The sequence below is a fragment of the Puma concolor genome, chromosome C2 (assembly GCF_028749965.1).
Source record: "Puma concolor isolate L17-30 chromosome C2, mPumCon1.1.hap2, whole genome shotgun sequence".
Lineage (NCBI taxonomy): Eukaryota > Metazoa > Chordata > Mammalia > Carnivora > Felidae > Puma > Puma concolor.
Genome location: NC_141675.1, coordinates 28,721,144 through 28,734,975, shown reverse-complemented (window position 1 = coordinate 28,734,975; position 13,832 = coordinate 28,721,144). Strand labels below are relative to the sequence as shown.

Sequence of the window (13,832 nt, the reverse complement as noted above, 5' to 3'; positions counted from 1 at the left end):
TATGGAAAAAAGCTAAGTCACATTTTGGGGAAGTTACAGTATTCAATGTAAACAACCTGAGCTGGTTCAGTACACTAATACAGATTTTCTTCCTATACACACAAAAAATGCTGAAGCCTCAGTCTGACCTTACAGTTTTTTAATCACACCAAAGGTATAAATCTGATCACATTAGTAAGTAAAATTCCATTTAGATAATGACATTTCTTTATAAAGTACCTACTATCAGAATGATTAGAGGGGTGCCTGGATGGGTCCGGAAGTTAAGTGTTCGACTCCTGATTTCAGCTCAAGCCATCTCAAGGTTTGAGAGATCAAGCCCTGAATTCCACTCTGCACTGACAGCAGGGATCCTGCTTAGGATTCTCTCCAACCCCCTCTCTCTCTCTGCCCCTCCCCCACTAGCATGCGCATGTACTCTCTCTCTAAATAAACATTTTTAAAAAAAATTTAAAAAGTGATTAGAATGATTAACATCCATTTACTACCCAGTTTTATTCTTTTTTTTTTTTTTAATTTTTTTTCAACATTTATTTATTTTTGGGATAGAGAGAGACAGAGCATGAACGGGCGAGAGGCAGAGAGAGAGAGGGAGACACAGAATCGGAAACAGGCTCCAGGCTCTGAGCCATCAGCCCAGAGCCTGACGCGGGGCTCGAACTCACAGACCGCGAGATCGTGACCTGGCTGAAGTCGGACGCTTAACCGACTGCGCCACCCAGGCGCCCCCCCCAGTTTTATTCTTAAAAAGAAAAAGGGCTTCAGTGAGGCTGCTAACCAAAATGATATGATACAAGAGAAAATAATTCAAAACAAAGACAAAATGAGGCAAGAGAAAATAAAAATAATCAAGTGTCAGATGTGAAATGAATCTTCCCTCACCCACCCACTTCTCTACCCGACAATATAAAGAGGAACACACAGTCAGTTAAATGACTCTGAAGGTAAAAGTAAATTGGATGCTCAAGAATACAACTATTTCTCGGGTGCCTGGGTGGCTTAGTCAGCTAAGCATCTGACTTCGGCTCAGGTCACGGTCTCTCAGGTCATGAGTTCGAGCCCTGTGTCAGGCTCTGTGCTGACAGCTCGGAGCCTGGAACCTGCTTCAGATTCTGTCTCCCTACCTGCCCCTCCCCCACTCACACTCTGTCTCTCTCTCAAAAATAAATAAACATTAAAAAAAATTTAAAAAGAAAACAGTACAACTATTTCTAATACTGAAATGAGAGAAATTCTCTTGTAGGTGTTTAGAAAAGCGAGAAGGGCATTAATAAACACCTCTACAACACCCCAACACTGAACCTAGCAATGAGCCTCAGTTTGGCTCAGGATCATATGACATCAAGTCCCCTTAGCACTACTACTGATCGATGACATAATGCACATTATAGTTCCATAAAAGGAATTCTGCAGAACAAAGGGCCTGCATTAACTCAAGAATATGCTTAGAACCTTGACTCTGAACTAAAGGATGGAGCAGTGCCACTCCTCTCCAGAAGGGAAGTCATGAAAATGGTGGTGCATTTCCAAACTATGCTTGTTCATGTGCCCCAACCCACTCTGCAGGACAGTCTCTATTCCTCCCAGGTGATAATCAATGGCCATAATGAGATGTGCTGATGGAAACACATCATTATCCCTCAGGATTGCAGAGGCTGAGAGAGACTCAGAGACGTAATTTAGGTATATCTCAATTGAAGGCCTGAGTGTCAAATTCAATTTATGCAAGAGTGTTCAGCAGCAGAGAATCTGGGGGAGGAGAAGGTACCATTTATTCCTGATATAAAATTAAGTGGACTGTCTTTAGAGACACTGTTTCTACCTCAAAGTTCTGAAACATACTAAGTTGCTGAAGTTAACTGATATAAAGGGAAACTTATAAACAAAATCTAAAGTATGCTTTTGGAAGCAGCAGTTTTCCAAACAGATGAGGAATATGGAAAACTCAACTGCCAACATGAAAGAAATTGTAATTTATAGAAATGTGACTGTGGCTCATGAGGAACAAGAAACAAGCAGTTTGCCAACAGCCATTAATCTATTTTAAATGGCTCCTGAGCAGTCACTTGCTTGACTTGAGATCAGTGAAGCTTCTGGGAGGCTAAAACTAGCAGAACATCCACAGAAAGAATGAGGGCTTAAAAGGCAGGGAGACGGTGCTGCCAGCTTCTCAGAATTCAATTCCTGCCTTTTACCAGAAGAGCCAGAGTTCTGAACAGTGCTATCAGTTTTGGCATTATTCTGCCCCCTTGCCCGTTATAAATTCAATAACTTCTCATGGAAAGAAATTCAGTATTTCAAGGGAGTGAAAAAAAAGCACGGACTCCCATTTTCCCCCCTCAGAAGTCTCCAATTTAGTTTAAATGCTGTTGTAACATGATTACAGAATGCATGAGAAAGTTAGGAAGATTCTAATAAGCAACCATGACTTCCCCAAAGCTGTCAGGGCACCATGCAAAGCCTTACTAGCAGCCAGATCCAGTGCAGGCACATATAATAAGACAGTTCTGATATACCCCAAACTTCTTAAAACCTTAATGCTTCTGAAATAGAAAAATCCTACACAAAACAACTGCTGCAGGTTCCAACAGGTATCATCCACAGTGTTGCTTACGATTGCTGTTTAGAATATTGAATAAAAAGTACCTGAGTGGTAACAGCACTGTTTTTATTGCTCCATAGTTCTGCCTGAAGACTTTTTTCCCTGTCATAAGCATTAAGTCATAAATCTAATTCCTCATATCTGAGTTTCCTGGTAAACTACATTCATCCATCACATAGTGCCAGACAACATTTGATGATGATTCCTTTTTTCCCTTCAGCTTTGCCATAAAAGGAACACACAGACCACAGAAGCATTTCTATATAATAATGGGCAACATTAGAACAAATAAAAATAGATATTAATAAATGCTAAATACTTGCCCTTCCTGTGATTTTTCCTTCTGAAAAATCAGTTCTAAATCTCTGAAAGAGAAAACATAATCACAACTTATGACAACAGACTGGTAAGGAAGATTTGCAGTTCAGTTCTTTCTATCCAAAACATGTAAAACCCCAACTTAATAACCTTGATATTAAAAAAATGTTACTGAAGATATAGTTTAAGGCTGTTCAATACAAAATGTGTGGAACTTCACTGAAAAACAAGATAAATTAAACACACGACTGCTTTGCTCTATATATGTGCTTAAAAAGACTAAACACTATCAAACATATCTGGATTTTCCAGACTTTCCATTAGAGAAAGCGAAAGTTTCACCGAATCAAGTTAACAGTCAATAAGAAAAAACACTGTGGTCAGAGACTCAAAACATTAATATCTGTACTGTAACGTAACTGTTTAATTTAAAAAAAAAAGAGGAGAAATTTAGCTTATTAACACGGAACTGTTCTTACCAATGCTTCTGTAAGAAGTTCTGTTCTGTGCTCTGTAGAAAATTTTAAAGTTTCTGATTTCTTTCCACTGCCTTTACGAAATGTGAGGTTGAATTCTGTTCCTTGTCCTTTCCCAACGGGACTGATGCTGCAAATGTCTCCATAAGGCCACTAACAAAAAGAAATTCTCTCAAATGATGCTATAATATGGTGAAATACAACATTGTTTTTCCTGCTTTAATTTCACAATAACCGATTAAATTACAAAATAATACAGAGGTCTAGAAGATGTCACATCTTATAGTAATTCTGTAACACAAATTCTTTTTAAGGTTTTCGGTTATCAGGGACAACAATTAAAAAATCCCATCTGTGTTCCAACTTTAATGATTACTGACATTAATCCAAAGCAATTAAAATACATACAAGTGAAAAGAAGTGAGGAATAAAATTTTATGATTACCTGCAGATCTGCTAAAACAACAAAAAGGAATCTGTAAAACATGTCTAATTTAGAATTAAAAATAAACTAGATTATAAATATGTTTACTTATCCATATTCAAGCTAGTCTTGCCTTTATAAACAGTAATCCTACTTCCATGACAAGTATTTTCCATTTACTGCACTGCAACTTCTGTATACCTTTATTACAATATTAATACCGTCTTTAGAACTATAATGAACGAACGTACCAATTTCACATAAAAGAGATGGCAATCAAAAGTAACACATCAAAAAGTTATACTCCTTAGAGCCTAGAAATAAACACATTCTTCACCACCCGCTTTTATTTATTTATTTTTGGTACTGAGTACCAAGCATTATATAAGCATATCAATCTCCTTCAAAGTTGACTTTTCTAACCTAAAGTACAGATTTCAAGAAAGGGAAATCATGGGTCATATCCTGGCTTTTAAAATTCAAATGGAGTTCAAAACATGCCTAACAGCTTCTAACATGATTACCTGATTTGTTACTTCTAAGGTATTGGGATTATATGTAGTAATCGCATGGGTTCCAACTGAAAAGACACGCTTATACCTGCAAAGAAAGACAAGTACTTAAATTTAGTCTTAAATAAAAGAAACATTTTATAATAAAATATGATACTAACACAAAAAGAATATTTCAATAAACATAAAAATTTAACAATTAATACTAACTAAATAGAGCTTTGTTTTATATTCCCACATTTTTTGATGTTCTAAAGTGTTATTGGGGAGGGTGGGTGCCGTCTGGATACTGTTCACAGGCTCTGCTTTGCTCTCCATGCATAAGTTCATAGACAGACATGAATGGGTAACAACTGAAAAGGGTACTGGGACAGTGGAATCAACAATTTTGTATGGGAAACTTAGGGAGATGTTTACTGTAGTCTGTCTGAAGCTGGGACAAAACTAAACAAGATGAAATGTGCGAAAGCTGCTAGAGCTCTATTCTCCTCTACCAGGAGAAATAACTGAAATTAATGAACTCTTGAAGAAAATCCAGAACTTGAACAAATTTTATCAAGAAGATGGTTGGCTGATCAAGATAACTCAGTAATCCTCAGAACTGGATGAATTAATGAGTGAAGAAGCATATGAGAAAAACATAAAATCTACTGAGGACTGAAAATGGAACGCCTAAATAACCTAGTATAAAACAAAATGACCAAAAAAAGAAAGTATTATTGGTATTAAAACCCACCGACCAGGGTACCTGGGTGGCTCAGTCAGTAGAGTGAATTTGGCTCAGGTCATGATCTCACAGTTTGTGAGTTCGAGCCCCACATGGGGCTCTGTGCTGACAGCTCAGAGACTGAAGCCTGCTTCAGATTCTGTGTCTCTCTCTCTCTCTGCCCCTCCCCTGTTTGCACTCCATCTCTCTCTCTCAAAAATAAAGATTAAAAAAAAAAAAAACCCCACCTACCACTCAGTTTACGTGAACCAGGGAGATCCTTAAGTAGAGAAATATGACCTATGCAAGCAAGCTTGTGTTGACTTACTATACATGAAGTTTAAAAGATACCACCCAAAGATACCAAGATTCTAAATGGGAAATTTTATTAAACAACAACACTGCACACTACTAATTCTTTCAAAATACCCTTTCAACAAAACCATGACGCAAAGGAAGGAAAAGCTATGGCCTGTAACTGATCAGTCACAACAATATTCTGGAATCTTAATAATTTCTATTTAAGCAACTACCTATTATAGTTAAGTGTTGCAACTCTATAGAAGTAGGAAGCTTATACACAGACAAGCCCCCAAGTTTCACTTCCCACTTTACTTCCTTCACTTAAAGTACCATATCTAAGGAAAAAAAATCACTTGGATATCAATAATCCTTTAGGATAGAGAGGAATTCATAATGATAAAGAACCTGAATAGAAAAACTTACTCAAAAATAAAGAATTAGTTCTTTAAAAATAAAATAAATACAGGGGCGCCTGGGTGGCTCAGTCGGTTAGACGTCCAACTTAAGCTCAGGTCATTATCTCATCGTTTGTGGGTTCAAGCCCCACGTCAGGCTCTGTGCTGACAATTCAGAGCCTGGAGCCTGCTTCAGATTCTGTGTCTCCCTCCCTCTCTGCCTTCCCCCGCTTGCACTCTGTCTCCAAAAATAAAAATGTTAAAAATAAAATACATAAAACATTAGCTAGTCTAAAAAAACAAAATTAAGAATGTAAGAATTCATAATCATACAGAAGACATAAAGATGTGTGTAACTCTATGCAGATAAGTTTGAAAATTATGAATAAACCAACCCCTATATAGAAGAGTTTAAGATAGCTGTAAACAATTACAACCTACAAAATAACCATGGCTCCAACAAGGAGGTGAATGCTTTAAAGGAACAGATAAATACCATGCTTCTTAAACTGTTCCAGGAAACAGACTAAGGACAGTTTCTAAATTCTTTTAGGGATACTAATATCTGGTAAGACAACACACACATTAAAAAAAAAAAAAAAGATACACCAATCTATTTTTAAAATAAATATTAACAATAGGGGTGCCTGGGTAGCTCAGTTGGTTGAAGCACTCGACTTCGGCTTAGGTCATGATTGATCTCACAGGTTGTGAGTGCAAGCCTCTCGCATCCGGCTCTCTGCTGTCAGCATAGGGCCTGCTTCAGATCCTCTGTCTCCCTCTCTCTCTGCCCCTCCCCAGCTCATGCGCATGATCTCAAAAATAAACATTAAAAAAATAAACAAGTATTAGAAAGAAGAATCAAGTAACAGATTAAAATAGCAGTATACTATGACCAAAGAAGGTTCATGTTAGGAAAACAGATTTCAATGTAAGAAAAATCTATTAATATGATCGGTCATATTTTATCTATTACTATTTTAGTTAAGAGATTTTTAAATTACTAAAAATGGATGTTAAATACAATCAAATGCTTTTTTGATATTTATGGAGATCACAGTTTTCTTCTTTAAGCTACTAATACAGTAAAAAGACATACATACCTTAAACAGCAGCCATTATCAGACTGGACAGTAAAACACTAGAAGGATTTCCACTGAGATCGAGAGGGCTTTCACAATTTTTCTACTGCCTGTTTTTTTTTTTTTTTCTAATTAGTATATTATATAATAAAAATGATAGTTATTTCCATTTGGGAAAAAAAGAAAAAGATTTTATTGATCTTTACCATATATTTATTTACAAAGTATTGCCATGTTACAAATATCTTTTCCCTAATTTCACATGTCTAAAATAGAGTGGGATAGGCACCTCGGTGGCTCAGTCAGTTAAGTATCCGACTCTTGATTTCACCTCAGGTCATGACCTCACAATTCTTGAGTTTGAGCTCCACATCTGGCTCCGTGCTAATAGTGCGGAGCCTGCTTGGGATTCTCTCTCTCCCTCTCTCTCTGCCCCTCCCTCACTCATGCTCTCTCTCCCTCTCTTTCAAAATAAATAAATAAACTTAAAAAATAAAATAAAAGGGAGTGGGAAATGATCCAAAGAGAGACTACCTCCTAATATAAAAACATTCATTTGCTGCTTTCTAAAGCTGAGTGAGGATTGAGAGATTGGCGAGGTATATAAGGATTAACCTAAACAGTGAAAAAGTCTCAAAACTTCAGAGGCTTTACCAATTTACAAGAACAAAGAAATAAGATCTTATTAAACCACTATCTGCCTTAAAAGATTACCCAATGAAATCAAATGTATGATAGAAATGTGAATTCACAATTCTAACTTTCAGAATCATCTTGAGAGCCAAACATGTCAATTTTTATAGTCTTGAAGTGAAACTACAGAATTTCTTTATTTTACTTTGGGAGCAAAAGAAAGAATTAAAGAAGAATTAAATGCCTGAAATGTTTCCAATGTCAACTCGTGTTGTCACATTCAACACCAGCTAGGAAGATATTCTTTTCAATCATGTACTAATTTCCTCCACACAACCAAACCCCTTTTTACATCTTTCTCATTAACTTTGTTGTCTAGATTAGTGCCATGCGAAAGAACTTTCCAAGAAAATGGAAACGTTCTTTACGCTGTCTAATGAGGCAATCATGAGCCACATGTAGCTATTAAGCACCTGAAATGTGGCTAATGCAAATGAATTTTACATTTATATGTGATTAAATTTAAACAGCCACAGGTGGTTAGTGACTGCCATATGGCAGAGAGCACATTCTAGATACTTCAGCAAAAGGATCCTAGAGTTAAGTGTCATTAGGCCCAAAGCACTGTTATGACTAGCAAACTCAGAGCTATCTTTCAGATAAATACTGATCTCTACAGCCTCCATAAGAAAAAAGTTACAAGGAAACAGATTTCTCTTTCATTCTTCTCTCTTCCCCCTTCTCTTATTCCATGAGCACTCCCCCTGTTTCAGTCCTCTAGAATGGCTGCTGCACTTCCTTTAAGTATAGAACAAATACTTCTAGGTCATTAAAAACACCTTAATAAGCAGCCCTAAACCTTCAAAGATTACCTATAAAGCCTCCATTGATACCAGATTTAGAAATTAAAATCTGAATGATCTCACATGTATGGTGTGTTAGTCACAGTACTTGCAAACTTAAGATTTTTTTCCTATCTTTTACTAAGTCATTAGTACCCTAAGTCATGAAGAATAGACAAAGATTCCCTAAGTTCAGGGAGGTACAGGTCTTCATTGTCTTTGAAACTAACTTCTCACATAAGACCCAGGACTGCATACAGCACATGCTCAGTGTTTACCAAATAGCTAAATAGGCCAATCCATCTAATAATACATAAACATGCATTCAAATCTATGACCTAATTTACTCTTGCCTTTAAAACAGAATAGCAACTACTTTCACACCAGGTTTTACTCATTTCATAATCACTATAATATCAGGAAATGACTAAGGTCTTTATTTTTATGAAAGAAAATATTCCCATTTTATTTGCTATCTGCAAAAAAATACCATTTATAAATTATAACTTAATTTGCTATTCTTATGGGTTTAAGATGAATTTGTTGGCTAATTCCTTAAAATTATTACAAAGCTCCTATAAAAAGTTATATAAAATCAAATAAAAAAGGAATAGACTAAAAAGGTATGAGAAATTTATGAAAGATGCCATATGTATATAAGAAATGTGAAAGCAAACATCTTTTCCCCCAATTGAGAAATTAATATTCATTATTGATTTACTGCACTTATTTCCATTTTATTCAGGAAGTGAAGGTATACACATGATTAAATGTCTATAGGGAATAGGCATTTTTTCCCCTCAAGTTTTCATAACTCATTTATTCTAATAGGACAGCTTAATAATAAATATAATTTACATTACCCATTAACTCTAATGTTATTTAGAATCAAGAAACTGATACCATTCAAATAAATAAAAACATGTTTGAGGCAACTGCCTTATCTATGGTTCTTTTTGCTCCCATAACTGTTGGTGATAAAAATAAGAACAAGTAAAAAGGTGCTAATGACAGTGCTGACTGGAGATAAGAAAGATAATCTGTAACAAAGAAAGACCACCGAAGCAAAAGTTAGGGATGTAATCTGGTTTTGGATTGGACAGGTGATGTTCAGGTTTTTTTTAACAGACTAAACTTATATTAACTTACATTAAAATAAACACTCCTGTATTACTTAATTCCTGCAGATTAAAATGTTATTCCATTCTTAAACATTCTAGTCCTTATAAATATTGTTTTCCTCTTTGAATAACTTTTTATAACATGATTTTTTCCCTAGGGCAAGTTTTTTCTTAGCAAAAAAACCTGTTAGATCAGATACTGTATTAAGTATTCCCATGGATTGACCAAATATTAAATGAGCACAAATCAGTGCTGTGTACAAGGACATGGCAGTGAATGAGGGAGTCAGCCCCTCAAAGACCCACTTTCCTCCCAATATTTTATGTATTATTAACTAATTCAGACATCTGAAATGAACTGCAAAGTAGTTAAGAGCTAAGATACTTGTCAGTCATTGTTTCAAAGTTAATTCCAGACTTGAATACTCCTAACTGGCATGTATCACTTTTGTGTAAAATTTAGGCATTTTAGGCAAACTGTGTAAAAATTAGGCATATACAATAGTGTCAACAGAAAGAGACTGCAAAAATACTGGCCACCATCATAATACTCTTCTGCACAAAAATTCATTATCATTCAACTATCTCAAACTAGAGAAAATTCAACAGTACTTTGTTTTAGTAGAGAAAAAGCTTATGTTTACTATAAAATAATGGTTGTCAAATTTCTCAAGGTCATAAAACCTTTGTGTATTACTTTTAAGGTTAAGATCTTCGGGGCACCTGGGTGGCTCAGTCGGCTGAGCGACCAACTTCGGCTCAGGTCATGATCTCATGGTTTATGGGTTTGAACCTCGCTCTCTGCCCCTCCCCCACTCATGCTCTGTCTCTGTCTCAGAAATAAACAAACAAACATAAATAAATAAAGTTAAGATCTTCAATCCTTTCAGTAGATAGCCTATGCAATGTGCCTCAAATAAGCCAAACAGATCTAATCAGAGTTGGAAGACAGACTTTATGTTTTGGAGCCTAGTCACAACATACAGCTTGAACATTTACAGTACTCTGGGCAAAGTTGGCTAGTTTTAATTGTTCATTACTCGTGCAAGGGAACTAACTAGCCTTCCTTAAAAGTAATTCTATTTCGCGGTGCCTGTGTGACTCAGTCTGTTAAGTGGCTGACTCTTGATCTCAGCTCAGGTCTTGATCTCAGGGTCATGAGTTCAAGCCCAGCATTGTGTTCCACGCTGGTCATGGAGCCTACTTAAAAAAAAAAAGAAAAAAAAAGTAATTCTATTTATTTTCCAGTACTGCAGATACTGCCCATTGTTCCTTAGAATTAAGCCAATATAGACTTCCCCACAAATTTCACCCTCTGGTCCAAGTTCTGTCTTTCAGCTTCACAGAGGTATAATAATTTTTGTGCCAACCAGACTTTCACTTTGAATCCTCTTCCTAAGCTGAACACCCTAGTTCCTTCGACCATTTTAAAATAAGTTTTGGCTACCAATTTCTAGGAAGCCATTAGGACACACACAGAACATAGGGTTTTTCCTTTCATTATTAAAAGCTTGAAAATCCAGTTAATTGAATTAGAATTTTAGTTCATCAAATAGTGAAACTAAGGATAACTGAAATACAATGTTTCTCAAAGAGTTAGGAGATCAATGTTAAGCACTGCTAAAGGAGGAACTACAGCTTAACAGTTAAAGCCCAATTCTGGAGCCACAACTGCCTCAGTTCGAACACTGTCTGGATTATTCACTTTCTATGTATCCTCTGATAATCTGCTTAACCTAAGCTTCAGTTTCTCTATCTGAAAGATGTGGACAGTATATATACCTATCTCATAATATGAGAAGTAAAAGAAATAATCCGTGTGGAGTACTTGTCACTTGCTGTTTATAATTGATAACTATTAGCTATTTTAACGTTTATTCTTGAGAGAGAGAAAGATACAGCATGAGCAGGGGAGGGGCAGAGAGAGGGGGAGACCCAGAATCTGAAGCAGGCTCCAGGCTCTGAACTGTCAGCACAGAGCCCAATGCAGGGCTCAAACTCGTAAACAGAGATCATGAACTGAGCCAAGTTCAGACATTTAACCGATGAAGCCACCCAAGCGCCCCAATGTTAGCTATTCTTATTGGTATTATTTTGTTAAAATAACAGGGAGGAGGGGCTCAAAACTCCAGTAGAGTCACTGAATTAGTTATAATTAGTATCATTATGTTTCCAGTAACCATGACTGCTAAATTCATAATACATAGAACAAAAATAACAGGCAAAGTGATCATTCCTATGCCTATATTACCAGTATACTCCGATTCTGGTCAAACTCCACCTGTAGGATTAAGTTCACATGAGATGGCTCATTCATATCAGAAGCTGTACTCCTCAGAAAAGAGCAAGAGGGAATGTCTCTGCAAAACCTATCCTAATAACTAAGAAACCATCCCATTTCTTTCAGAGGAAATAAAGGGCATCCCATGAAATGTAAAGATTTACGTTTCATCATGCAAGGTATTTTTTCCATTTCAGATAGAGCTATTTTTTTTAAATACTTTAATTTTTAGAGCAGTTTTAGGTTCACAGAAAGATTAAGCAGAATGTACAGAGATTTCCCAAATACTTCCTGTCCCTACCCATGCACAGCCTCCCTTGTTATCAACATCCTCCACCCACAGGAGTAGGTATATTTGTTACAATTGCTGAACCTACACTGAAACATCATTATCAACCCAAGTCCAGTTTACATTAGGGTTCCCTCTTGGTTTGTACATTCTACGGGTCTGATGAATGTATATGACACGTATCCACCATTAAAGCATCATAGAGTAGTTTCACGGCCCTAAAAACCTCCTGTGCTCCACCTTTTATCCCTCCTTACCCCCTAAACCTTAACAGCCACTCATCTTTTTACTGTCTCCAAAATTCTGTCTTTACTGCAATGTCATACAGTTAGAACTAAACAGTAGACAACCTTTTCAGACTTGCTTCTTTCACTTAAGTTTCTTCATGTCTTTCCTGGCTTGATGGCTTATTTCATTTTCACACTGAGTAATATTCATTGTCTGCATATACTACAGTTTATCCATCCTTTCACTTACCGAAGGACATCTTGGTTATTTCCAATTTCTGATAATTACGAATAAAACTGCTAGGAACATCTGGGTGCAGGCTTTTGTGTGGACATGTTTTCAACTCTTTTGAGTAAATAACTACAGAGTGTGATTGCTGGATCATATGGTAAGAGGATGTGGAGTTTTTTTGAGCATTAATCCACTGACTTTAGAGTGAGTACTGAAAGATATGAATTTATTGCCATCATGTTGCTTGTACAGTTGGAGTTTCTGGTGGTATTCTCTGGTCCTTTCTAATCTTTGTTGCTTTTGATATTCATTCATGTATTCATTCATTCATTCATTCATTCATTCATTCATTCATCTTTTCTCCCCTCAGAGAGTTCCCCTTCAAATTTCTTGCAGGGCTGGTTTAGTGGTCACAAACTCCTTTAATTTTTGTTTGTCTGGGCAACTTTTTATCTCTCCTTCTGTTTTCAATGACAGCCTTGCTGGATAAAGAATTCTTGGCTGCATATTTCTCTGATTCAACACACTGAATATATCCTGCCACTCTTTTCTGGCCTGCCAACTTTCTGTGGATAGGTCTGCTGCAAACCTGATCTGTATTCCCTTGTAGGTTAAGGACTTCTTTTCCCTTGCTGCTTTCATGATTCTCTCCTTGCCTGAGTATTTTGTGATATGCCTTGTTGATGGTCGGTTTTTGTTGAATCTAATGGGAGTCCTCTGTGCTTCCTGGATTTTGAGGTCTGTGTCTTTCCCCAGATTAGGAAAGCTTTCCGCTATGATTTGTTCACATAACTGTTCTACCCCTATTTCTCTCTCTTACTCTTCTGGGACCCCTATAATTCTGATGTTGTTCTTTTTAACGAGTCACTGATTTCTCAAATTCTTAAATTGTGCTCTTTTGCCTTAATCTCCCTCTTTTTTTCTGCTTTATTATTCTCTGTAAGTTTGTCCTCTATATCGCTGATTCTCTGTTCTGCCTCAGCCATCCTTGTGGCTGCAGCACCCATTTGAGATTGCAGCTCACTTATAGCATTTTTTATTTCATCCTGACTAGCTTTTACTTCTTTTATCTCCACAGAAAGAGATTCTAATCTATTTTCGACTCCAGCTAGTATTCTTATTATCGTGATTCTAAATTCTGGTTCAGACATCTTGCTTGTAAATGTGTTGGTTAAGTCCCTGGCTGTCGTTTCTTCCTGTTCTTTTGGGGTGAATTCCTTCGTTTCGTCATTTTGAAGGGAGAAAAGGAATTAATAAGGTAGGAAATATTAAAATTAAAAAAATTAAAATTAAAAAAATATTAAAATTTAAAAATTAAACACACACACACAAAATAATCGAATAAATGTTAGATCCTAGGTGTGTTTTGGTCTGGGTGTTGAAAGTGGC

General features: G+C 36.4%; 1 protein-coding gene across 3 annotated transcripts in view; it reads right to left on the bottom strand.

Moving 5' to 3' along the window:
• The window catches only part of DNAJC13 (DnaJ heat shock protein family (Hsp40) member C13), a 126,535-nt gene that overhangs the window by 86,788 nt on the left and 25,915 nt on the right, over window positions 1-13,832 (bottom strand). For all 3 annotated transcript variants that reach the window (XR_015239973.1, XM_025912916.2, XM_025912915.2), the window contains exons 3-5: window positions 4,345-4,420; window positions 3,400-3,549; window positions 2,926-2,967 (exon numbers count right to left, since the gene is read on the bottom strand). Coding sequence is in view for 2 of the 3 variants with exons in the window: in XM_025912916.2 (XP_025768701.1) it covers window positions 2,926-2,967; window positions 3,400-3,549; window positions 4,345-4,420 (268 nt within the window). In the remaining variant the exon portion in view is untranslated. The remainder of the gene's footprint in view (window positions 1-2,925; window positions 2,968-3,399; window positions 3,550-4,344; window positions 4,421-13,832) is intronic.